Source organism: Molossus molossus, unplaced genomic scaffold, assembly GCF_014108415.1.
Source record: "Molossus molossus isolate mMolMol1 unplaced genomic scaffold, mMolMol1.p scaffold_m16_p_3, whole genome shotgun sequence".
Classification (NCBI taxonomy): domain Eukaryota; kingdom Metazoa; phylum Chordata; class Mammalia; order Chiroptera; family Molossidae; genus Molossus; species Molossus molossus.
Genome location: NW_023425366.1, coordinates 44,842,543 through 44,867,922, shown reverse-complemented (window position 1 = coordinate 44,867,922; position 25,380 = coordinate 44,842,543). Strand labels below are relative to the sequence as shown.

The following is a 25,380-nucleotide window of genomic DNA, read 5'->3' as shown; positions in this document are numbered from 1 at the left end:
TCAAACTGGGACCTCTCAGCTCATGCACAGCACTCGATCCACTGGGCCACAGCAGCGGGCTAACCTTTAGTGACTTAGAGTTAACTTTTATAACATGAAATTTACATGATGAGTTATTTATTAAAGACCCAAGTTACCTTCATTTGACTATCTTTCAAGTCAATACGAGTGATTTGTGGGTGTTCTGGATTTGTTTTTTAAGTTAATTAAACTTGAATAACATGACTAAAAAATGGGTGAAAGATTTGAACAGACACTTCACAAAAAAAGATATCTGAATGTCCAATAAGCACGTGAAAAGATCTTTGACAACATTTAGTCATCAAGAAAATATAAATAAAAACCACAACATGCTACGCCTCTCTCATCACCCACCTGTTGTTGGTGGGTATGTACGATGCCAGTTTTAGAAACGTTTGGCAGTTCCGTACACAGCTCGACACTCACTACTGACATATGCAACGACCTGGATGAATCTGTGAACATTATACTGAGCCAGCGACGCCAGGTACAGATTGCTGCATTTCCACGTCCTATGCGATTCCACCAATGTGAAATCTTAAGATAAATCTAATTTACAGCGACAGAAAGCAAATCTATGGTTGTCTGGGGTACGGACTGGAGGGTGGAGGTGGGAACCACTAGGAAGAGGCACAGGGAACATTTTATGTATTGATTTCGATGGTAGTCTGGAATATAAATTCACCAAAACCCATGTACACATACAGTGAAAGTGTGTACATTTTATTGTATGTAACTTATATTTCAATAAAGTTACTAATAGAAATCCCCAATTCACTGCTCTCTGGACTGAACTCGATTGTACCAAATGGCCTGCAGAGAGGCAGGCTCATTCTGAGTTTTGCACATGGAACTCCACAGCCACTCAGGACTCCCCAGTGTGTAGACTCCATCCCTCTTTACACATGTCACTCGTGACTCACCCGTCAGAGCACCGCCCAGGCTCCCCCGCCGCAGCTGTCGTCCATCCTCGCTCAGCTGTCTTTTAAACTTCAGTGACTTTCCAGGGCCAGAGGCCAGGTCTGGGTTGCTGCATTTCCGACATGGCATGGGTGGAGGGGAGAGTATGTGGTCAAGCTGCAGAGACAAGGACAGCGCATCACTCGCTGGGGACGCTCTCAACACAATCAGAATGAAAGCCCAACCAGTCAACTTTCCTCCTTCCTTTTCCTTCTCGAAATCCCTCCTTTCCAACCCTGTTCTTCATTTGGCTATTGAGAGAATTCAGCATTTCACTGTTGCGTCTTCCGCCTGACAGAGCCTGGCTCGCTGCAAAACCTCCCGGCAGGGTGTGCCAAGCTCTGGGTCACGATGCACTAGTGCAACGATTCCAACCTTCCCCATCTCACAGCACACGCTGATTACTAAAATCCTGCGCACACCAAAATAGGCATTCTAGGTTTTTTGCAGATCTGACAAAAAGAAATAGGTATAATTTTGATTCATTCACACGAGACTGCTATTGTCATGTTGACTGTTGTCATTTTTTAAATTTGACATCTAAGGGAGGAGAGGTCGGTGACCCTGACTAAATAGTCAGGTATTGCACGTTTTAAAAATTCTTGCAGCATACCAATGTGCCCCAGCTGCGTGAGTGGGTCATAACATCACGCTTAGGAGATTGTGATCAGTATGTTAACACAATAGAATAAAAATGAGCAAAATCCAATGAAGGAAGGAGAAGTTTTGTTTCAGGACGTTTTTTATTAAGTTATCCATGTATAGGTATGTGTCCTGAGACTATTAAAATATTTGTCTTTCTGTGGGACTTGATCCCCCCCATAATAAAGAATATTGCTCTTCAGAGAATCAATAGATTTTTCTGTTCACGAAAAAAATCCACAAGCTCTTGATGCTCATAGACAGACATGGGGAGGGGAATTCTAAGCCCCACAGCCCACAATGGAAATCAATACATCCCTATATCACTTTATTGCTTTTAAAAGAAAACCTGTCACAAGAACCAGAGAAACCAAAGTCACTTCAAGAGACAGCTTTCTACAAACGAATTCCCTGTGTCACAACACTTAAAGACCTGTCCTGCTTTTATAGGAAAATCTTTCATACTTGAATAAGGCCATATCTTCTAAAATGTTCACCTTTGAGTAAGCATATATGTGTGTGTGTGTGTGTGTGTGTGTGTGTGTGTGTGTGTGTATATATATATAGTTATGAAGGACAGAAATATTCATGTGCTCATACATATATCCAGGTAGCTACTAAGAAATAAAAGGAAGTACAAAAGATATTCATGGAAACTTGAATGGCCACAAAAAAGGGCCACCATTATAGAAATTTAAAAATAGAAAAGAGATGGGTAACAGTGGTCAAGGTCAGGCATTTTTAGAAATATTTTATTGTGATACGTTTTGCTTTGTTTTCATGATAAAGGTGTTCATCTGGTTATACCTGTCTGGATTTTTTTTTAATTAACACTCTCATGGATATGTTTGCTGGAGGAAGACATTCAGGAATGAAGTCATCCATGTGTCTGACTATGCACTGCAGCACATTCGAATCCATGGCACAGAAAGAAATTGGACCCTGCCTAAGAGTAACTCCTCCCAAGCCAGTTGAGATGGAACGGACCTTATTGGATCAGCTACTACACGATGTCAGCTCTCGCTCAAGCTCAGCTGGAACAGCTAGATTTAAGCACTTGTCAGTAAGTATGATCTCAAACCCATTGCCAGCCAGTATTCACTGAATTTCATTGCCATGCAGTGTTTTCTGAGAGGTACCCAGAAAACTAGCGGTGTGGCTACTCCAGGATCAAGTCAGAAGAGTGGGGCAAAGGGATTCCAAATTGTACTTTTGGAAAGTATTTGTCGAGGTTGCTGTTCATTGCATGAGTGTCCTACTGAAAAGGACCTTTAAGGAGGAATTTCTATCTACTGTTACACATTTTGCCCTTAAAGCTTATGGACAATGAATTATATAACAAAGGAACCCTGGACAGTGACATATCAGCTACTAGAAAAAGTAGAACCTAGTCAGTGGTGGAAACGTAGTCAGGTCATTACACACTGTAGAGGTTCTTACTGCCTCCCTCTTGGCTCCGTTTTATGTCCTTACCCCGAAAGTTTTTTTTCTACCTGCTTTTTTTTTTTTTTTTTTTTTAATTTCATAAGAAAATTTGCAACAACAGAGAAGTTGTAAGACTAGTACAATGAACACCCATAGTCCCTTCACCAAAGGTGAACTGTTAACCTTTTGCCATAGTGATGGTGATCTCTCCCATTCCCTCTGCTCCATCCCAAACACAGCAGTTAGATGCAGACACTGTGGATCTTCACCCCTAAACACTTCAGCACGCCTCTTCTAAGGACAAGGATGTTCGCTTGAATTCTCCAACCCAATATTCTACATAGGCTTAAAAGGTGCCTCAAATATTTTATCGGGGTAAAGTATAAATTCTAGGAAAAATATAAGGTTATATCTTGTACACAATATGAAAAATTTGCTTTTACATTAAAAGAAAAAATGTGCCGCCACAAGGTGGCGCTGTGCTATAGACATTCAGCGAGATGTTCCCTAATAGCTCAGAGTCCTGTAAATGCACCAAGAACCCTCAGAGCAATTAACCATGTTAAGGTCCATTCTGCTTATTTTCTCTTAATTACTAGTAGCAGCTGCATAAAATACAAACATTTATTGTTTCAGGTCCATCAACTTCTGTCACTTATTTTTCACCTGAAGTTAAAATCTTCAGTTTGCAGAATTACAATTAATGACTCTAGGAAAGATTGTTATATCACAAATTAAAAAGTGGAAAACCAGCAGAGGAGAAAACAAAAAAACTTCTAACTAGGAATAATTCGCCTTCTTTACATATTTCCAACAAAGCCATGAGAGAATATGAAACAAATGTAGAAGAAAAGGAAGGAGATCAAGGAGAAAGTGTAGGAAAAATAAAATCTGTTTTCTCAAATACCTATATAGCCACAAACTATTAATAAGCCAGAGTTTCTTCTCTGTTTGTTTGTCTTTTATCAGAATCACAATCTCAAGCGTGGGGTATTGTTGTAAAATCTGGAAAAACTGAGGCAGTGAACTGTTCAGGCCGCCAATGTTCCCAACACAATCTAAGTAGGAAAAGCTATTAGCATAGTGCCCAGTCCCAGGACCCCACTCCTCCTTCACATCGAATCACTCTCCCAACAGGGCTCTCTCTAAACAGATCACTTTTACAAATTTGCTGTGCTGTCACCGGCTCTCTCCTCTTTCTACAATTAGTCAAAGCTTCTCAAAATGGTCCACTGCAGCCTTGCAATTTCTTTTTCATTTTTGTCCTGATTGAAACACTCATGATTCCTTTAAAAACATTTCATCACACCCTAGAGCTTATAGTAGACATCAACCCTATCACTTTAGACACTGTCCTTTAAGTGATTTCAGTTTAATCTGTTTCAATTTTTCCAAAGTCCCAAAGTCTCCATACTACAAGAAGCTCAACTAAAAACAGAGGTTGTCTTTGAACTTTCACAGATGTTCAAGGGCATCTAAGCCTGAGCTGGTCATTCTTGCTTCAAACACTTCTAATTTCCCTCCCTAAGCAGAGACAGTGGACTCCCAAGAGCCCCACCGACTCCCTGGTCACATGCTTCCCTAGCACACGGAGAGCCACCAAGTACCCTGGATTGAAATGCATTCCCCAGAAATGTGTCCTTACCTCATTCACCAGTACCAAGTATTGCTACCTGGCAAACTAGATTTGCTCCTATGTTAGTTTCCTGTAGCTCCAAGAGCCATCAAACCACTGGAAGAGGCATATTATTAACTTTAGAAGTCAGACAGGCGCCTAACATACCACTTACATGTGATGGACACACGACTGCTCTGGCTAGCAGTTTGCACAGGGAACATATAAGCATCTTAGAGAACAAAAGGTGTGCAGCTGCTGTAAGTCTGATGCAGATTCGGGGACGTTTCTACAATTGTCAGTCCTACAGAAATGCTAATCACCAAAACTCAAAGTCTGTCGTTTTCTACATTTATCATCTCCACCCACTGTCTTGTTTTACAAATTAGCAGGCTGAGAAAAACAAGACTCCACCAGGATTACACTGTGGTTTCTGCCCTCAATGAAGATAAATGAAAAGCAGAGGTAAATCTTTCATGAGCCTGGACCTTATTTTTGTTTAGGGTCTCTGCCATCGCCATCACCACTCTCTCTAAACACAGATCGTGGGCTTCTTCTTCTGTGGCTATGTCCCCTAGTAACACCATCCAGCTCTTTCTAAAAGGCATATTGTGATTTTCAATGACTACTGAACTCGCAGCCTTCTTAACTGACAACTTCTCCAACCTCATCTCCAGACACTTTCATGCCCCGGTACATGAGTTTTCTGATTTATAGTTTCTAAATATTAACAATGGCGATGTGAACATAGAGATTTTTTTAATTTTAATTTTTTTCAATTATAGCTTACATTCAAAATTATTTTGTATTGCTTTCAAGAGTACAACATAGCAGTCAGACAATCCTATACCTTACAAAGTGTTCCCCCGATATTTCCAGTACCCATCTAGTACCATACAGAATTATTAAATATTATTGACTATATTTCCTTTGCTGTACCCTACATCCCGGTAACTATTTTGTAACTACCAGTCTGCATTTCTCAATCCCTTCACCTTTTTCATCCATCCCCCAACCCCCTCCCCTCTGGCAAGCTTTTCCAATTTCAATAAATGGTAGCTCCTCTTTTCTAGCTACGCACATCATAAAACCTCTAGTTCTTGCAAACTTCTCTTCTTACTCCATATCCAATCAGCAAATGCTCTAACTCAACCTCCAAAATACACCCTCACCTCTATTGCTACGGCTCTGCCCCTGCCACCAGGGTTTCTCTTGCAACAGCCTCCCAGAAGATCCCTCTGCCTCCATCCTCGGCTCAGCCCAGCAGCCAATGGCCCTTCGGAAACACCAGGCTGTGCTCCAAATCCTCTGCAGGAGCCCTCCACAGCTTCCCCTCATCCCCACAAAATCCAGTCTTGACAATGCCCTGCAAGGTCCTACCTCCTGCACCGCCTCCTCTCCGAGCCCCACCACGACTGCTCCACTCGGTCCGGCTTGGTCTACCGCAGACCTCAGAAGGCCCAGGCCTCTTCCCACCCAGGACTTTTCCACTGACCACTTGCTCTGCCTGGTACACACTCCAGATACTACAGCTACTGTGCTCCCTCCATCCTCCAGGTCTCTTTCCATGTGACTCCTTCACGGAGACCCATGTAATCACCCCACGTGAAACCGACCACTTTATTCCCTTCTCTGTTTTCTTCAGAGCATCTATCACCACATGATATGTTAGACCTTTTATATGCGTTCATTACCCTCCTTCTCCCACTGGAATGCAAGTTACATGAAATGACGTACTAGTCTGTTTCGTCCGTGGCTCTTTCTGTCCACAGCTCCACATAAAAGGCACACAGGAAATATTTGTTGCAAGAAAAATTAATTGCAAATCTCTGGTATTTAGTAAAAAAAATAAAATAAAATAACAACAACAACAACAGATAATAAAGGAACACATGCCATGAAGGGTTTTTATTGTTGGGAAAACCAGAATAAAACCGTGTTAAATGTTAGTCAAGGTGAAAAGGCTAAAGGGAAATCGATAGCATTTTGACAAAATTGAACACTTCATGTATAAGAAAGGACCCTCAGGTTATAGCAAATGACATCTTTTCAAAGAAGCTTTTCTGTGTACAAACTAATATGCTAATTTTTTAACACTGCTACCTTTGAAGGTGATTTCCTAAATAATGGATTATTCGACCTTTTAACTGTCTCCTAACTAGCATATTCACTGTGTCTGAAGTGTAGCCTTTCTGTAATTCCCGCTCATTCCCACAGTGGTGCATGCGGTTTAAAGACCCAGCCAGAATGCAAGTGCCCTAAGGCCAAAGTCCTTTAGTTCAAAGGGATCCCAGTGTCGTCCACATACATAATGAGGGCTCACCAGCAAAGTCTTTTTATGCCTAAAAAGGAGGAAGAGACTGACTGGAAACACAGGGCTATAAAGATATTGTTTGGTTATTCCGTTTCTTGATATTAAATATTCTAAGAAACCAAAGATAGGAAAATATAGGAATAATTATACAACTGCATAGACAATGCTTGTCATCTTAATTAACTGCTCCATCCAAAATGGAGTCAAATTGGCAATCTGAAATGAGTATTTCAAAATTGGATTATATTTACTTTTAAAAAATTTATTTTATTTTAATTGTTTTTCATTTATTTTTATTCATCCTCGCTGGAGGATATTTTTTTCCATTGATTTTAGAGAGAGGAGGAGGGAGGGAGGAAAGGAGGAGGAAGGGAGGGGGACACATATGAATGTGAGAGAGACACAATTGGTTGTCTCCTGCACAACCCTGACTGGGGCTGGGGATCGAACCCGAAACACAGGCACATGCCCTTGACCGGGAATCGAACTCTCGACCCTTCAGTGTGAGGGCCGATACTCTAACCACGGAGGGACACAGGCCAGGGCTAATTCTGTTTTTCTTTTCTTACCTTTTGGGACAGCATGGATGGACCTGGAGAGTATTATGCTCAGTGAAATAAACCAGTCAGAGAAAGACAAACACCACATGATTTCACTTATATGTGGACTATATTTACTTTAAACCAAAGCCTATAAACAATATTTTACAATTTGATAGGACAAGGTTATATCGTTAAGACAGTCATTACTGGATTCATACTAACTTGGCAGTTGTCAGGAACGCCAACACCTGCTATCCTAATTAAGACATACACCTGCTTCCACGTCTATTTCCTCACCCACAGAACGTCAGTGACAACACTGCTACCTCCTGAGTGTCGCAGGGGCCAAGGCCCTCGCACGGCACATAAACAGAGCGGAGCGCAGTGAGCCCTCAACGGATGCCAGCAGCCTGCTGCAGCGTTCCTCCAGCAGCCGCCGCGGCCTTCACGTCTCTGAACGCGCATCTCATCGTGAATCGTTTGCAAAAACTTTCCACTGATGACAGTTTTACTGAGTTGTCCTTTTCCCCCCCGTACAGCTCAAATGAGAACGTGGTTTGAACTGCTTTCAAAGTATCTCTGGCCCTGGACGGTTTGGCTCAGCAGTTGGAGCATCGGCCTGTGGTCCAGAGAGACCCGGGTTTGGTTCCCGCTAAGGGCACGTACTTCGGTTGCAGTTTGTCCCCGGCCCTGGTTGGTCATGCAGGTGGCAGCCACTCGATGTGTCCCTTCACGTCGATGTTTCTCTCTCTCTCCTCCTTCCTCTCTCTCCCTCCCACTCTATCTGTACAAAAAAAAATGGAAAAATGTCTTCGGGTGAGGATAAAAAAAAAAAAAAAAAGTATCTCTGGCTGTAACTATCCTGCCATGTCCAAGAGCGCGAGCCCCTGGGGCTTGGTCGCCCGGTGCCAGGAGGTTTGCAGCGGGCATGAGGCAGAGCAGTGAGAGGCGAGAAGCCTCGTCCAGATCCCAGTGCCATGCCCTGGACAAGCCACGCAACTCTGCCTTGAAGCACAGACCTCAGAGGTGGTGAGGATGCCGAGGGCTGATGGACGAAGGGCACTCGACACCGCGCTTGGCACATGGAAGTGCTCAGTAGCGAATCATGATGGTGAGAACGGTCACCACAGCCCAGCTCAAGTCTCCCCCTCCCTTAGCCCTAACATCTAACGATCTCCCCACTGCCGAAGAAGGCGCACCCCCTCCTCTCGGCATCCCAAAGCCTAAGACCTGCGCCAGACACTGAGAGAGCTGCTGCAGTCCTGGAGCACACCACGGTGAGCTGGGGCCCACTTCATTGATTTTGCCAACATTCATTTTAGATTATGCCACCCGCAATTCATGCGTCCACTGAGTGATCCTTCAAGAAAACAGCCCTACAAACCTTGCCATTCTGTTCTATAAACATGTAAGGAAGGGCCTTTATTAAACAATATCTTGTCAACTCATCTCTTTATAAAAATATGTATTAAGCAACTGTGTGCCAGGTATTCCTCTGGGCACAGAAGTGCAGACGAAAGACAAAAATCCCGTCGTTCAGGAGTTTCCAACTGGGGGAGACAGAAACCTGGAGAAAACGTTGTCAGTCGTCACATTAGAAAGAGATGTGCTTCTGCTGGGTTATGGTATATTTCACCCTGGGAACCCCACAAGCCACATAACTAATCATGCTTCTCCAGCTCAGCCACTAGCACTCACCGGGCAAAGCTTGCTGTCCACCTCCAGCAAGGGTGGCAGGCCCAGTCTCCACCAAGGCTTCATGGACCTGGTGGCCTCACTAACCTTCTCCCGGCTGCGCCTTACCCTCTGCTGTAAACTGCATGCTTCTTTCCCCAGCCCTAATTTCGTATCTTGAACCCTAACCCTGGAGGTGATGGTATTTAGAGACAGGGTTTTTGGGAGGGGATGAGTTCATGAAGGTGGAGCCCTCCAGAATGGGATTGGTGACCTTCCACCATCCACCACGGAGGACACAGCTAGAAGGTGGCTGTCCGTGAGTCAGGAAGTGGCTCCCAGCAGATACTGAACTTTCCAGTGCCTTCGTCATGAACTTTCTAGCCTCCAGAACTGCGAGGTACACATTTCTGTGGTTTGTAAACCACCCAGTCTGTGGTAGTCTGTTATAATAGCTCAAAGGATACTGTCGCCCAGAGGATAGTCGGCAATGCCTGAAGACATGATTGGTTGTCCCCACCTAGCAATAAGAGAGGACGCTGCTGGTGGAGACCACGGATGCTACTAAACAATCTGCCACACACAGGACAGCCCCCAACAACAAAGAACGACGTGTCACCCAATGTCATCAATGCCACCGCTAAGAAACTGCTCCACACTTACTTTCCTTTTGTCTATTTTCACCTATTTTTAAGTTATTCATCGTGCTGCATTACCTATTGTTGTAGGTCATTTCAAAACCTTTTAAAGAAGGGGACGGAGGAAGAACACAGAATCTTCGCAAAAAATGTTCATGTCAACAAGATTTGTTAAGCAAATAACTTCCTGAGCCACATTAATTTACCTAAGCTATTAACAGTTCATTGCAATTCACTTTCTCAATGAATCCATGCTTTGAAAAATAGTACGTCAATAGAACATGTTTAAACTAGATGTACTAGATACCAATAGCATTTGCCATCTTTAGTTTTGTAATTAGTTCTTTGAATCACAAACTTCAATTAGCAATATAAAAAGTGTTTCAGAAACATCCTAACACACATTATTAGATCAAACTACAATTACATTCACTTAAACAGAGCTGCATTGCATTGCATTTCTTAAGAGAATTGACTTTCTTTCTTCCCTTCCCTGAGAAATATGTAAATTAGCACTCTGATAACAGTATCTCACTTTTGTCTGTCAACCCAACTTCAAGAAAGTCAATTCCTTTGCCTATGACTATCTCCACACACACACACACACACACACACACACACACACACACGCTCACCACCAGCAATATCATCCCAGGGCCAAGGACAAGGCCCACACAGCAGGCATTTAATTATCAGTGTGATGTTTACATTAAGCAATAAGCTCAGTAGTCTACAGATGTAAAAAAAATAATAATAATAAAGCTAATATTACATTCCAGATTTTAAAACATTATGTTACAGTTTCTAAAGCAGCACTTCTCAGAGCTCTGCTTAGGAACAGAGGCTCAGGGAGAGCTCAGCGAGAACACGGATTTGACTTTGCATACACACCGCCTACTTTCCTGTCACTTTAATATTCAAGATGTTTCCCTGACCTTTATTTAGGGATCTAATCTATGCCTGGAGCTGTTCACTGATCTGAAGTCATTAAAGCCCCGGTTCCGTCATGGCCCTGTCAGCGGCATAAGGGAAGATTCTGCCACGGTGACCGGGGCAGGAGGAGAACACTCCTCACCAGCCTCCGTCCTTCCATTTGAAGCCAGAGAGGAAAATGTGCCCACTTCGCCCTCCGGCAGAGGGTAGACCCCCAGCCAGGTAGTATTATTATTTCCATTTCACCGTGAAGAAACAGATTCAGCCCTGGCCGGTTTGGCTCAGCGGTTAGAGCGTCAGCCTGCGGTCCGGAGAGACCCGGGTTCGGTTCCTGCTAAGGGCATGTACTTCGGTTGCAGTTTGTCCCCGGCCCTGGTTGGTCGTGCGGGTGGCAGCCACTTGATGTGTCCCTTCACGTCGATGTTTCTCTCTCTCTCTCCTTCCTCTCTCTTCCTCTCTCTCCCTCCCACTCTATCTGTACAAAAAATGGAAAAATATCCTCGGGTGAGGATAAAAAAAAAAAGAAACAGATTCAGAAAGAGTAACCCCTCCAAAGTTCTCAGTTCCATGAGAGGTGCAAAAGGACTCAAGGTGGAGGTTCCTAATACGACAGCGCGGTCCCTCCCACTGTTCTAATCTGTCCCCCAGAGAGGGGTTCCCGAGGCGAAGCACAAGAAGCCCCCCAAAGTTAACTTTCACGCTCTCTTCCATCCTGGGCTGGGAAGACTCCCCAGATCTTGACCCTGGTGTCAACTGATTCAATGGCCCAGTTCCGTCCCAACAGATAGCCTCCACAAAGTTTCTAGGGCTTCTATAGCTGACATCCTGAAGTCAGAATTATAAAATCACAAAGTATTAGCAGTAGAAAAGACCGAAAATCACTCACAGACTTATTTGCTGTTTGGGGGAAGCCTGAGGCTCAGCAAGGCGCGTGCACTCTCCACATTCACAGAGAAAGCAGGGGCACCAGTTCGGGACAGGACACTCATGTTCAGACCTGCAGTCTATGCCTGTCATCCCCCCCCCCCCCCCCGTGCCTCTGCAGCCCCACTGACATCACCACTCCATTGTAATCGGCCTGTGTGCTTTTCCGATGGCTTTTAATTCATACACATCTTCACTCAGAGTTGTTTTTTAAAAAACTTTAGCCAAATGTGTACTGTGGGCTAGACTCTGTGTTAAGGGCTAGAGATAGTAAACAGAATAGATGCGGTCATCTTCCTCGGGGCATTTCTAGTGAGTGTAGGAGACAAACACAACAACACAACCAGAAAACAGCAGGCACGCGCAGGGACAGGTAGGAACGGGACTGCGGCGGCCTGGAGCAGGGCTGCGCGCCTAGTTAACGCCGTTCCTTACTGGGTGGCGAGCAAGGCTGGCATCTGCTTGAAGTACAGAAGGGGCTCACTCGTATGGAACCACATCGTTACGGTCCCCTCGGGCACCCAGAAGCCAGTCCAGGAAGGGGCACCATGTGGTGGGCAAACACTTGCTAGTTGTCCTTCTGGTTTGGGGCCTTTCAAAGTCACCCGCCGCACCCTGCGGTGCGAGAGCGAGAGCGAGCTTCTGCACCATCGGACCACCCGGCGTGCCAGGCTCTCCGCAAGCCGGGCCGCCCGCCCTCTTTGGGCACCACCGCTCCCAGCAGGGCCAGGAGCCCTGGCGAAGTGCAGGGCAGCGCCCCCATGTGCGGAGGGGAACAAGGGCAGTGCAGGGAGGAAGGCTGTGGCTTGAGGCAGGCCCACAGCTGGATTCGAATCCGGACACTTAGCAGCTGCATAAAGGGTACAAATTATACTTTCATCTGTAACATAGGGATAATTACACTATCCTCACGCAATTCCTATGGGTTAGGTGAACTTATGAGCAGAAAGCTCCTAGCAAGAGAAGTCTCTCAGGTGTTTATTCCTTCCCCTCCCCTGCCCTTTCCCAGCCCAGCTCGTTTTATCAGAACCGTGCAAGAAAACAGGCAAGGCTGAAACTTCTGTTCAATGACACGCATGCGAACTAAAAATAAACTTTATACAAGGTTCTGGGAACAACTTCAAAATGTACTCCGCTTGTAAGATAGTATTTAAGCTCTCTCACTGGACAAGCACAGATAAATTATTATTCATCTCATGATTTTACATTAAGAGAAAAAATGGGCTGTTTGAGCAAGTCTCCCTTGGGTAGCAGGAACAAACTGAACTCTGACCCAAGAGGCAAAATAAATGTTCTTAAAGAAAGCATTCCTAAGAGCCATGAGTCATGCGTTCTCTGCAGCTGAGGGCCTCACCTGGTTAAAATGGAAATAATTGAGAAGAACAGGAAAAACAATCACCGAAAAGTTGGCAAATAGAAGGGGACGGAAGGAGGGCTCTGGGGAGGGGCGGGGTGAAGTGCAGGGCCCTGAGAACTATTTCTACCAGCTTGCCTTCCTTCTTAAAGAAGGAAAGTCACCAGAGAAGGTGAAGGGACTGGAGAAGGAAGAGAAGGGAAGGGCCGAAGGAGGAAGGAGAGGGAGAGGATGAGGCGAAGGTGACGAACAAGAGCCGTTCAAGGACGCGGATGCTCCGCCCGACTCCTGTCCCCAAGTCATCTCGCCGCCCGTTCCGGGGTATTCTACACAGAGCCTAAGGCCAACCTTCTCTCTTAGCAAAACTGACAAACAGTATATAAATAATTATAGGAAATCACACACGCATTATTAAATATTTCTAAATAAAGATATCCCATAATAATAAGTAAATTCCGAGACCTTAAGTCAGTAGCTCCCTAGCTCAGCACTAAATTCACCTGACTCCGGGATTTCTACCTGCCCAGGTTCCCGCCCTCCGGTCTACCCGCTTCCCTGGGCCATGTCCTCTGCATCTTGATCACTAGCCCCCAGACCCTGTACCCCCAGGGTCTTGCACTGACTGGCCCTGTCTCTGAAACGCAACCTACTGGGGAGCGGATCCGGCTGAGGGGCTGGCCCCAGTGTCCCCCGCCTGCCCAGGGAACTGCCCCTGCTGGCCGAGGGCTGGCTTTAGAGCTTTGAGTACCGGTGCGCATAGCCCAGCATTCCTTCGTCCTGTTCACACCATCCCAGGGCTGAATCCAGGTCATCCTCCACCCCTGGCTTCCAATCCCCAACGGTCAGGCCAAGTCTAGCCTGCCAGGCCCCCAGGACATGAACTACAGAAACATGGAAAGGAGAAAATGACACAAAAATATACAAGAGGAAGAAGGAAGGGGGTGGGAAATGCCACGAGGGAGACAGAAGAACAAGGAGAAAGGAGAGCAATTAATAGCTTGGTAGATTCTGCAGAAAATGAACCCAGGTTAACTTTTCTTCACATTCTACTATTTGCTTGGGTCAAGAGCGTGTGAGTAACTTAATCATCTGATCACTGATTACACTGTTATCTAAACGTCAGACTGGCGGGCCAGCCTTTGCAGGAAACTCGTCTCATGTTTTTATCTGCTCCTCGTGAGAAGATGTGGTTCCAACCAAGAGCCCTCTGCTCCGACCACCCCACCCCCATGTGGCAGGAGGAGACTTTACTCCAGGTTACAGAAGTGAAGGACAAGTCAGGACGTTCCCAGACATCTGAAATAGACTCAGGCAAATGAATCCAGAAAGCAACTCCACAGTCAGCATCTGACCCAGTTCCAGCTCCCAGGCCCCGGGTCTTTATTTTCCCGTTCTCGCCTGAGACTCACGGGTGGAAGGGCTGTGCACTAAAGCATCGGCTCTAAAGGCTGGAATAAAAAGACACTGGGTTAGGGGAAGTTTCAAGTGTGAGCCTGAAGTCTGCTGGAGAACAGAGCACGCTGTGGGTACCAGTCTTCCTTTCAATAAATCTAGGGCTCTCGTCTGTAAAGGCCCAAACTTCCAGGCACGTAAATTCGATTTCTTCTCCATATAGGGGGATTTCAAACAATGACTTCATCTCCCATGTAAGTGTTTATTGAAAGATTAACAGAAAGCAGTTCACCACATATGAACGCATAACTTCCATTTGCAAGGCACACCCACTGAACCGGTCTGGCTGGTGAAGCCCATGAGCCCCCAGCTAACTGTACCATCATGACCACCAGAAGCCAGACTGCCTCTCCATCAGGGCTATGGATTTTCTTTGTCTTCTAATTGTGCATATTCCTCTTATGGTTATCATCACCTCTACTGTTAAGAGGCTCCATTCCCACCAAGCTCAAACCACCACAGCCACTAAAGACCCATTCCTGATCTTCGCCATTTATTGATTTTCCTAGGATTGCATGCCAAATAAAGTTCTATTGGACCACAGCCAAGCTCACTCATTTACCTACTCTCCACGCTCTGCCTACAACAGCACAGCTGAGCAGTTCTCAGAGAATGCATGGTCCTGTACTGAGCAAGTTTACCAGTGCCTGCTGTCTTCAGTAAATTCACTGAGCAGCTACTATGTGCCAAGCACTGTGAAGAGACTGATCAAAGCAAAATCCCTTTCTTCTGGTGGTAATAGTGCTGTGAAGCAGCAGCTACAGGGCATGAGACAGAGAATGACTCTACCACATGGGTGATCGGAGGTCATCTCTGAAATGGGGACATTTGAACAGAGACCTGGAGGGAGGGGGGGAGGGACCTGTGCAGGGGAAAAGGCTTCCAGGAAAAGTAAGCAAGGTGACTGGGCAATGTCCCTTTTCCCCAGGATCTCAACCCCACCCCCATCCCACACCCCACACCCCACTCCCCTCCCAGCTAGGCACAACCCTTGCTATGTGCAGGTTCCTAAGTGTTTATCTCATTTAGTCTTCAAAATAACCCTCTGATGTGATAACATTTTCATTCCCATTTTACAGACAAGGAAACTGAGGCTTAGGGAGTTCAAGCAACTTGCCCAAGGTATCAGGGCTAGTGAGCAATAGAGACTGTGACCCACATCCAGCTGTCAGACCCAGGCTCTTCCTGTGCTGGTCCCCAGTCCCCGCAGGCAGCGCCAGCGGCCAGATGTTACAGTTGTACCTGGTCCGAGATGCAGGCCAGATGGCTTCCCGGGACCCGCTTCCTGATTCACCCGTGTTTGGACCTTGTTCTCACTGAACTCCTCTACTTCCTGCATTCCTCACATGATGTAAATCTCCGAAGGTTACCCCCAAACCCAATTGTTGAGTATGGAAGACTCGCTGAGGGTGGCAGATAGCTTGCAAAGGAGGAAGGAGACCGCGAACTAATATTGACAGAAGGTTTCTGTGTGCCAGGCCCTGATATAAAGACTGCACAGTGCTTCTGAGAGACAATACTTAGTGAGAATATGGAAGTAGGAAAATAGGACATCTTCCACGTGGACTTCTGCACCGCACAGCGCAGGCGCTGCTTGGGGCGTCTCCACAGAAGACGTGCTGGAAAGCTCAGAGAGAGCACGCCCCGCTGTCCTGGGGTCCTCGGGATGGGTCTCCTCCAGCGTCCTGAGACAAGGTGTACAGCAACGTCCTATTCTCCTGCCTGCGTGCCGTCTCGGGCCCTCACCAGCCTCCTCTCTGTCAAGAGTTTATATCAGCTTTTCATGCTTTGCTCTCAAGTGTTAAGACAGTGTCCTGAGCACAGCTGATTAGTCCTAAAGCGACATCTCCCCACATACAGAGTCCGTTCTCCCCAGAGGCCGAGGAGTCCTCAGGCAGCTGGGTTCCTGGTGGCTTGCACCACCATCTCCTAAGCGCTGCCAAAGCAGGCATATGGATGAATTCCCCGTGTGCACCTCAATATACAGTAATGCCAAGGAACCTAAAAATCACGTGCAACAGAACTCTAACACCACATGTACTAGAGTGAGAAGCACACCTCAAATAAATGCTACCTAGAAAAAGTGGAACGGAATAATGGCAAGAGTGGTGGAAAATAACTTCCTCTGCTCAGTGGGGAGGGGATGCAAAAATGCTTTGCTGATTCCCCTATTTTACTGTTTACAGGGGAAAACGTGATCCCATTCTTGGTTGATATGTTTGCTGCACCCTGTGAACTCTAACCGCTTATCTGTGCCTCCTAAACTTTAGCAAAAGGCCTGTTATAGTCAACATTTAGTATACGTGTCACAAAAGCAAATGTCCACTTATACTTGAGAGTATTATTAGGTGACGAATAGCCCCAAGGAGTTAAGAGATGCACCACTGACGGAATGAAAAGAAGATTGAAGTAAGGTTAAAATCACTCCATCCATGTGAAATGAGAGGAGGGCTAAGATGAGCTGTGTTAAGAAATTCCTTGGAGCTGGATTAGGAAGGGGCCAGGACACTCTTCATACCCCATTGCCATTCCTTTCTGATAAGGCGAACCCGTTTTTCCACCTCCTCTTTTTTCCCCCGAGAATTCCTGCCACCGGAGGTAGAAAGGCCAGGACATGAACAAATGGTCTCTGCTCCAACCTCTGAAAAAAGAGGGTTGAACAGGGGTGTCCTCTATCTGGGGAGAGAGGCGGTAGTAACAGACTGCCTGGAAGCGTAAAATAAGTTTACATTTCGTTACATAAATAACATTTCATAAAAAATGGGACATTTTTATGTGCCATTTCCCAAGTGAGTAAGAATATAGGAAAAAGTGGGAAAGTCGACCCTGAGAATCGTTTTTGAAAATTTAGTAAAGACTTTATACAAATCACACCAACGTAATGAAGTGGCAACATTTTTTACTTGATAATAAAGCACCCTTCATCACCGCGGTTCATTAATGCCAGGAAGAAAGTAAGATCTCTAGGAAAAGGACAATGAAGGTATCAATAATTCAAGACTGCTCACGGCTCTAAGAGAGGGAAGCAACCTACCTAAAACCTTTATGATTCTTGCATTTCAGAATCTTATGTAGTGATGGGATCTGATCATCAGAATTTACTCATAAACAATAGTATGTAATCAAGTCAGACATAAGAGGACAAAGAAGTGAGAAGAAAGGCATCTGTAGGCAGCTGAGAGTGTGATGTGGCTGACGGTGTGGAAGGCCTGTGGTAGGTTCATACTCACCACCATCAAAGGTAAGCAGGCAGATCTGAGCCGCAGCATCTTCACACTGAAAGAGAACGTCATGACTACCTGCTCTGGCCTCCCCAGAACACCTTTAAAAATAGAAAATAGAGACACTCTTCTCCTTCCTGTTTAGTTTTTTTCTTTTTTTTTCCTTTATGGATTTGAGAGAGAGAGGAAGTGAGAGGGAGAAAGATAGAAACATCGAAGAGAGAGAACATCGATTGGCCACCTCCTGCATGCCCCACTGGGGATCGCGCCCACACCCTGGGCAGGTGCCCTGACCTAACCGGTGACTTCTTGGTGCAGGGACTGATGCTCAACCACTGAGCCACACCAGCCAGATCTCCCTCCTTCTTTATATCCCCCTCCACGGTGGCTGTCATCTAACACACTGTGTAGTCTGTGTTTGCTTATTGTTTCCTCCTCAATTAGAGAGAGCATGAACATTAGGAAGAGAGAGATTCGGGTCTGTCTTGTTCCCGTGAACACCCAGAGGCTGGAACAGTGTTTGCACTAGATACGGTAACCATAGCCATAGACTGCTTGGGCCTCTCCATCTTGTGGGCACGCGATGGTATTGTACTTCCTGACCCCGGTGGTTGGTGAGAGCCACGTAACCAGGTCTGACCAGTGAGTGGGAGGGCAAATGGTGTGTGTGATGTCCAAGCTCATGCACTTCGTTGTGAGCTTGAGACCCTCCACCGTGCTCTTACCTGACGCTCAGTGATTGCTCTGTTAGCCTGTCTCAGAGAGGGGACGACATGCCCAGCTAACTCCCCATGGATATAATGTATGAGCAAGAAAAAAACCTTTGTGCTTGTAGCCACTGAGAGTCGAGGGCTATCACCCCTCCTAACTGACAGGGCAAGTGCTCAATAAAAAAGTGTGGCCGAACGTGTCAGCATGCCTCATGCACTACAGTGATCTCCGAGGGGACCTGCGTACTCAGTGCAGCCCATTCTAACTTGGAACCATTCGCAGCTCTTCCTGGAGCTGAGTCAAAGTTGTTCTTAAAGAAAAGGTGCTGTGATGGCTGACTGTGTGTCAGCTTCCCCGCTCTGCCCCCCTCTCTGGAGCCTAATCCGCAGCACGCGCAGCACAGGCTGGCGTCCCCCTCGCCCTCCGCTTTCCACATCTGCTTGCAGCATTCCTGAAAAGTCCTTTGACCGAACAAATTCAAGAGTGAGTTGGAGGTTATGCTGTGAGAAGTGATCTATATCAGCAAGAGAAAGGTGTGTTCTTCTTGTAGATATTTCACTCAGAAGCCTCTAAAGAGCTTAAAGTTCCTTCCAGAAAAACACAGACCCCAAGAGTGAAATAGCCCCTCCAGGGTGGACCTTAGACCTCCAGAGAGCTGAGACGCCAGAAGAAGGTCTAAGGAATCGGGGTGTGACGGACACTGGGCTGAGGAGGAACCCTCAGCTGCCCAGGCGTGGTTGCAAAGCGTCCCAGAATTCCTTGGTACCCCTCCTTCCAGGAGGCAGACCCCCGTCGCCCTCCCCTCTACGGAGGCATACGTCATGACTTGCTTCAAAGGAACACAACACAGCAGAAATATAACTTCTGAGGCCTGGCTTCTACTTTTCTCCCACTCTCCTCTCCCCCCACCTCTCCCCGCTGGCCCGATCTCCATTCCTCCCCGTTCGGTTCATGGATACCGCGCCTGGGAGAAGCCAGCTGCGAGGTCCTGAGGATCGGCGTGCAGCCCCGTGGAGAAGCCTGCACGGTGGGGAACTGAGGCTTCCTGACCAAAGGTGGCACCAACATGCCAGCAGTGGGGGGGCCCCTCTTGGAAATGGCTCCTCCAGCCCCAGTCAGAAGTGCAGATGACTGCAGTCCCGCCACCACCTCGTGAAGCACCCCGAGCCAGAACACCCAGCTGAGCTCCCCTGAATTACTCACTCTAAAAGCTTTGGGATGATAACTCACTGGGTTTGGTTTTACTCCGTTTTTCTGTTTGTTTGTTTGTTTGTTTATCCTCACCCAAGGACAATTTTGCATTTATCTTCAGATAGAGCCGGAGGGAGAGAGGGGAAAGAGAGAGAGAGAGAAACATCGATGTGAGAGAGACACATCAACAGGTCACCACCCACACAACCCAGCCAGAGCCGGGGACAAACTGCAACCGAGGTACGTGCCTTTCATGGGAACCGAACCCAGGACTCTGGTCCACAGGCCAACGTTCTAACCACCGAGCCAAACTGACCAGGCTACTCTTTTTTTTTTTTTAAGCTGCAAAATTTGGTGGATAATTCCTTCTGTAGCAAAAGATAACTCATATATCAAATGTCCTCTGGCCTGGGCGTGTGCATGTATGTGCATGTGCACAGTAACTTTATGGAATGGACGGTACACTCACCCTGACGGCCTAAGATACCTGAGCAGCTGCAAACACACTTGGCCACATACAGCTCTCCTGGAGCCCCTAATCCCAAGTGTTCTTCTTGTCACATTGAAGTGTAGAACAGTTCTTCCCTTCATGGCTACCTTGATCTGCTGAAAATAGCCTTCCACATGTCACATGAGAAAACCAGTTTCATCTCTTCATGTCACACCATCTATGACAGGTCTTTCACTAAGCATGACTCAAAAAACTCTTGGAGGACAGCAAACCAGAAAATTTAAAAAAAAAAGATGACCGGACCACAACGAACAGTACCTGAACATAGAACTGTGGGATGATGGTATGTTTCTTTCTTTATTCCTATTCTATTTCCAAAAGAAGACTTAGAGAATGTAACAGAGGAACTCCAGTAGGAATCCCTTCCTGGGACACTGAGCCACGGCCATCGGCCGCAGCTAAGTAGTTGTTGACTTTCTACCTCTCCTCAGAACTTGCATTTGATCTCTAGTTAATTTACTATCTCGTTAAAATAAAATACAAGTCCAGTTGTGTGTGTGTCCAAGCAGGAAGTACATACATATAAGCCAAGGCACACACATGAAAGGGCAAAACCAGAGAAAACCAAACACGCGGTTGGCCAAGTACTCCCTACCCTCTGGCACTTTGATCCTCTGTCTCTGTCGGAGGAAGGGTGTCAGTGAGAGCAGGGAGGTGGTCATTAAACAGTCTAAGGTCTACCTCCTGGGAAGAACGGTGAATGAGTCCCTGCCCGGACGAGGACAGGAAAGGAAGGGAGCATGGAATGAGGGTCAGCGAAGGTTAAACAAGAGGGTGCTGCGGTTCACAGTGGAATCAGCTCCGACAGAAAGCAGCCGTGAGGATGGGAAAATTCACTTCTCCAGATCCCCCAAATCCCATAGATGTTTCCTCCAGGACTGAACGTTCTGCATCACTGTAATAAGAGTGACGAAAACCGAACACTGGAAGCATGGAAGAAATACAAGCTATTGTAGGTCCCTTCTGCCCAGATTGAGCGCAAAGCAGGGCATCCGCTAGGAGGAAGTGGTCTCCACAATGACACAGACAACAGTGCGGGGCAGGGGGTGGGAGCAGGAGGAGGGGTCAGTGGGGGAAAGGGAGGACATCTGTAATACTGTCAACAAGAAAGATAAGAGCCCTGGCTGGTGTGGCTCAGCGGTTAGAACATCAGCCCATGGACCAAAGAGTCATGGGTTCGATTCCAGTCAGGGGCACGTACCTCGGTTGCAGTTCATCCCTGGCCCTGGTTGGGTTGTGCAGGAGGCAACCAGTCGATGTGTCTCTCTCACATTGATGGGGTTTTTTTCTCTCTCTCTTTCTCTCTCCCTCCCACTCTATCTGAAGATAAATGGAAGAATATCTTCGGGTGAGGATTAAATAATAATCCTCTAATTAAATAATAATTCCTGAGTGCTTACTGTCCGTGAGGCGCTGTGTCTGGAACATCAGGACAGCAACAGTACACGTAGGCCCTGCCACCAGGAATATCTCATGGCAGCAAGTGACTCTCAATCACTGGGGGTCACATATATGGGTAAATACAACATTATGCTAACAGTCTCAGGCTATCTGGAAATCTTCAAGGTCAATGGATTTTAGGATAAGCATTCCTTGATCTACTAGGGGGAAAAACATGCAGAATTTTGTTTAATAAATGTATTACATAATATACAACATTAGATATTAACCTACACTCTTTTCCAAGCAGCCAAAAAAATAAATAAAACCTTTATTCTTATCAAGCACCAGATATCATAGAAGACAAAATACATCCGTGTAGAAGTAACAATTACTAATATCCCTGGCATCGCTGTTTGCAGGGAATAGTCATCGAACTGAAGTAAAATGTGCATTAAACCTAAACTTGAAAGATCCTCATCCTTACACTAGGGGTAGTTATTTTATATAATTAATTCGAAATATAATTTCTTTTCTTTTTTTTTTCTGTAGCTCCAAGATAGCAAACTGAGCACTTCTCATTAGTTTCAATGGTTTAAATAATTTTAGGCTATAATCTTAGTAGAAAAAAAGTTCACATGGATTTTTCATTTTTTTGTAAAAGTTCAGTTTCTCTACATACACTCTGCTTATGCTCTCGAAAAGCAAACATGAATGACGAGTGCATTAGGCATCAGAGATTTGTTAAAAGTTCTTTCTCCTCTCATATCTGCAGTGTCTTCCAGGAAACACGTTCCCAGACCCAGGACAGACCGCCTGCTGGGGAGCCCAGGTGTGTCGTGGAAGATGTGAGGACTAATGAGACCAAGGAGGAAAGAGTCACGCAGTGCGGGGCGAGGAGAGGGAAGACAGAAAAGAGGAAAGGGAGAAACATAAAGTGCCACGTTTTCAAGCTTCCAGGATGGTGCTGGCCAGTGGAGTAGCCACTACCACATGTGGCTATTTCAATATAAATTAATGTAAATGAAAAATCCAGTTTCTCACTTGCACTGGCCACATTTTAAGGGCTTAAAAGCCACCTGTGGCCCAGCCGGTGTGGTTCAGTGGTTGAGCATCAACCCATGCACCAGGAGGTCGCCGGTTCAATTCCCAGTCAGGGCCCATGCCCATGTGGGGGGCGTGCAGGAGGCAGTCAATCGATGTTCTCTCTCATCGATGTTTCTCTCTCTCTTTCCCTCTCCCTTCCTCTCTCTAAAAAACAATAAAGAAAAAAAAATGTTTAAAAAAAAGCCACCTGTGGCTCCTGGCTGCCATATTAGACACTGCAGAATCCAGGACATTCCCTTCACTGCAAGTTGTGTGGGCAGCTCTACTCCAGGAAGGGAGGGCCCCAAACACTGAGGATTAATTAGTCTTGAACAGAAAGTACACAGTTTCGGAGATGAACGATCTTCAGCTGAGTTCTTCTGTTTATAACAGAACAGAAATGGACGCAAAGCAAGTAGAAAATAGTTAAGATTAAGAATTTTGAGTGCAGTGGAGAAATGGCCCACATCACACAAAAAGCCCGGAAAACCCAAGTGGCTCAGGAGCTACCGAGCCCGTGGAAGTTCTGAGTTATTTTCATTACCGACCAAAAACAACATTCACTGAGTTCCTGATATCTATACATGCCCTGAAGAGGAGGAGAGTGCTAAAATAATAAGACCTGTCTTAGCCTTCGAGAATTCAGTGGAGTAAGACAGAAAAAAGTGATATATGGAAGAGAGACATATTTATTTATATGGATAGTCCACATATTTTCCACGGCCACGTATCAGAGTCATGCTGCATATAATCATAACTATTGCAGAAATCATAACATTACTGCTATGAGATATAATTTTTATTTTCATTCCACATTATCTTTTCCAGAGACTCATTCCATTACATGCTTCCTAATTCTTTTTGGCTCATGACTAGAGATTAGTTCTATCTGAAAACACAGCCTTTCTGAAAAGCTTCACTTTCTCTACCTGAAAAGTTAAGAATTGAACAAATCATCTAAGTTTATTTCTGCTTTTGGTTCTCTAAGTTCTAGGATTCTATTTGTTGCTCAGGGTGCTCTAAAAATCCAAAAAAAGTTTGTAATTTGAGAAATTGGAGAATTTTAAAAGACACACAGGAAATATAGAAGAATTAAAAAGTGTATGTGACTAAATATAAACAAACAGAGTAATAACTTTTCATAGAAAAAAAAAGTACAGAAAAGAGAAAAGCAAAGTTTGAGCCAAAATTCTTCAAAAAAGATTTGGTAAAAAGGAAGGTGATGGCAAATGCTTTTATGATTGAGTTACGTATGAGTTTATTATTTTTCACAAAAGGGTTCATGAACGAAGTAAGCTATTAACTAAATATTAAAGAAACCAACTGTTTTCTATTACTACATGTCAGTAACTTTCAAAATTATTTAACCACAAACCATACTAAGATATTTTAGGTAATTTTCCAGTAGGCACATACCTGAAACATTTCTCAAGGCAGTAATTTAGCCTTACTTCAATATGCAGTTTCTGCATTTCCTATTATAATTTCATTTTTAACAAAGAATTGTAACCCAATAAACTAAACCCATTAAACTAAAAAAAAAAACTAACAAAAACTAAATACATATTTTATGACCTATCATGGGTTCCATGAAAAATATTGCTATAAGGGATAAGAACTTATAACGGTAGAAATTGGTAAATAAATGGTCTACCTGAAGAAAGAGAATTATATTTGTAAATGTAGAATTAGAAAACTCTGTGTGTGTGAGGGAGAGAGAGAACACAGTTGGAGGGAGGTGTTTAATAAAAAGTGCTCCATGTAAATTTCTAGGTTGGCCAGACAAGAGGGGGGCTCTTATTTTTGGTGAAAACAAAGTTTGGGGCAGATCTGCCTGGCAGTTCTGTAGAAAATGAACTTGAAAGTGACTTGTGGTACAGAAAATATTGACTTGGAAATCCAGCCATGGCTGTTTAGGAAGCATAAAAAAACACAAACATATCCAATGAAGACCTGAATCTGGGGGTAAAAGGGGGAGGGGGGCTGCTGGAGAACAGCAGGCTTCCCAATGGGAACATACGAATGAGTTTCACGTTTTTGAGAAGAAGAGGATCTTTAGAAACTGAATGGCATACGTACTACAGGGAAGATGTAGTTGGGGAGGAGACAGAAGAAAGCTGATCAGCGCTGGCTGGTTTGGCTCAGTGGTCAGAGTGACAGCCGGAGGAACAAAGAGTCTTGGATTCAATTCCGGTCAAGGGCATGGACCTTGGTTGCTGTTTGATCCCTGGCCCTGGTCGGGATCATGTGGGAGGCAACCAATCAATGTGCTTCTCTCACATCGATGTTGCTCTCTCTCTCCCCCTCCCACTCTATCTGAAAAATCAATGGAAAAATATCCTCAGGTGAGGATTAAAACAAAAAGAAAGCTCATCAACCCTCTCCACAAACTATACTGTTTCCATCTGACCCACTTCTTCCCCTAATGGACTAGAACAGACCCTGGCTTACCACTGCATGGAAAAGGGAGGATCTCTGTCCCCAGGCCACCATCCAGATGCTGAGCCATCTGCAGATGTTTTTCACTCCACTCGGTTTTTCATCCAATGAATCAAATGTTGCCTACCTATGATGTACCAGATGCGAAGTTCATTGAACACAGTTTCTGTCCTTCAGAAACAGTCCAAAGTCAGCTTCCTAAGTAACTACAGCACAGAGGATGTGCTAGGAGAGCTATGTGCAAAGTGCTCTAGAACAAAGACCACCCGGTGAGTGCTTCTGCCCAGGTCAGCAAGGCTGCAGGGGACACAAGGCCGTGTCAGGAAGCTCTTCCATCAGGGGCGACA

At 45.4% G+C, this 25,380-nt stretch overlaps 1 protein-coding gene across 1 annotated transcript in view; it reads right to left on the bottom strand.

Moving 5' to 3' along the window:
- The window catches only part of LOC118641998 (microtubule-associated serine/threonine-protein kinase 4-like), a 183,055-nt gene that overhangs the window by 33,022 nt on the left and 124,653 nt on the right, over positions 1-25,380 (bottom strand). Inside the window, exon 2 of the mRNA XM_036279675.1 lies at positions 945-1,098. Coding sequence (XP_036135568.1) covers positions 945-1,098 — 154 coding nt within the window. The remainder of the gene's footprint in view (positions 1-944; positions 1,099-25,380) is intronic.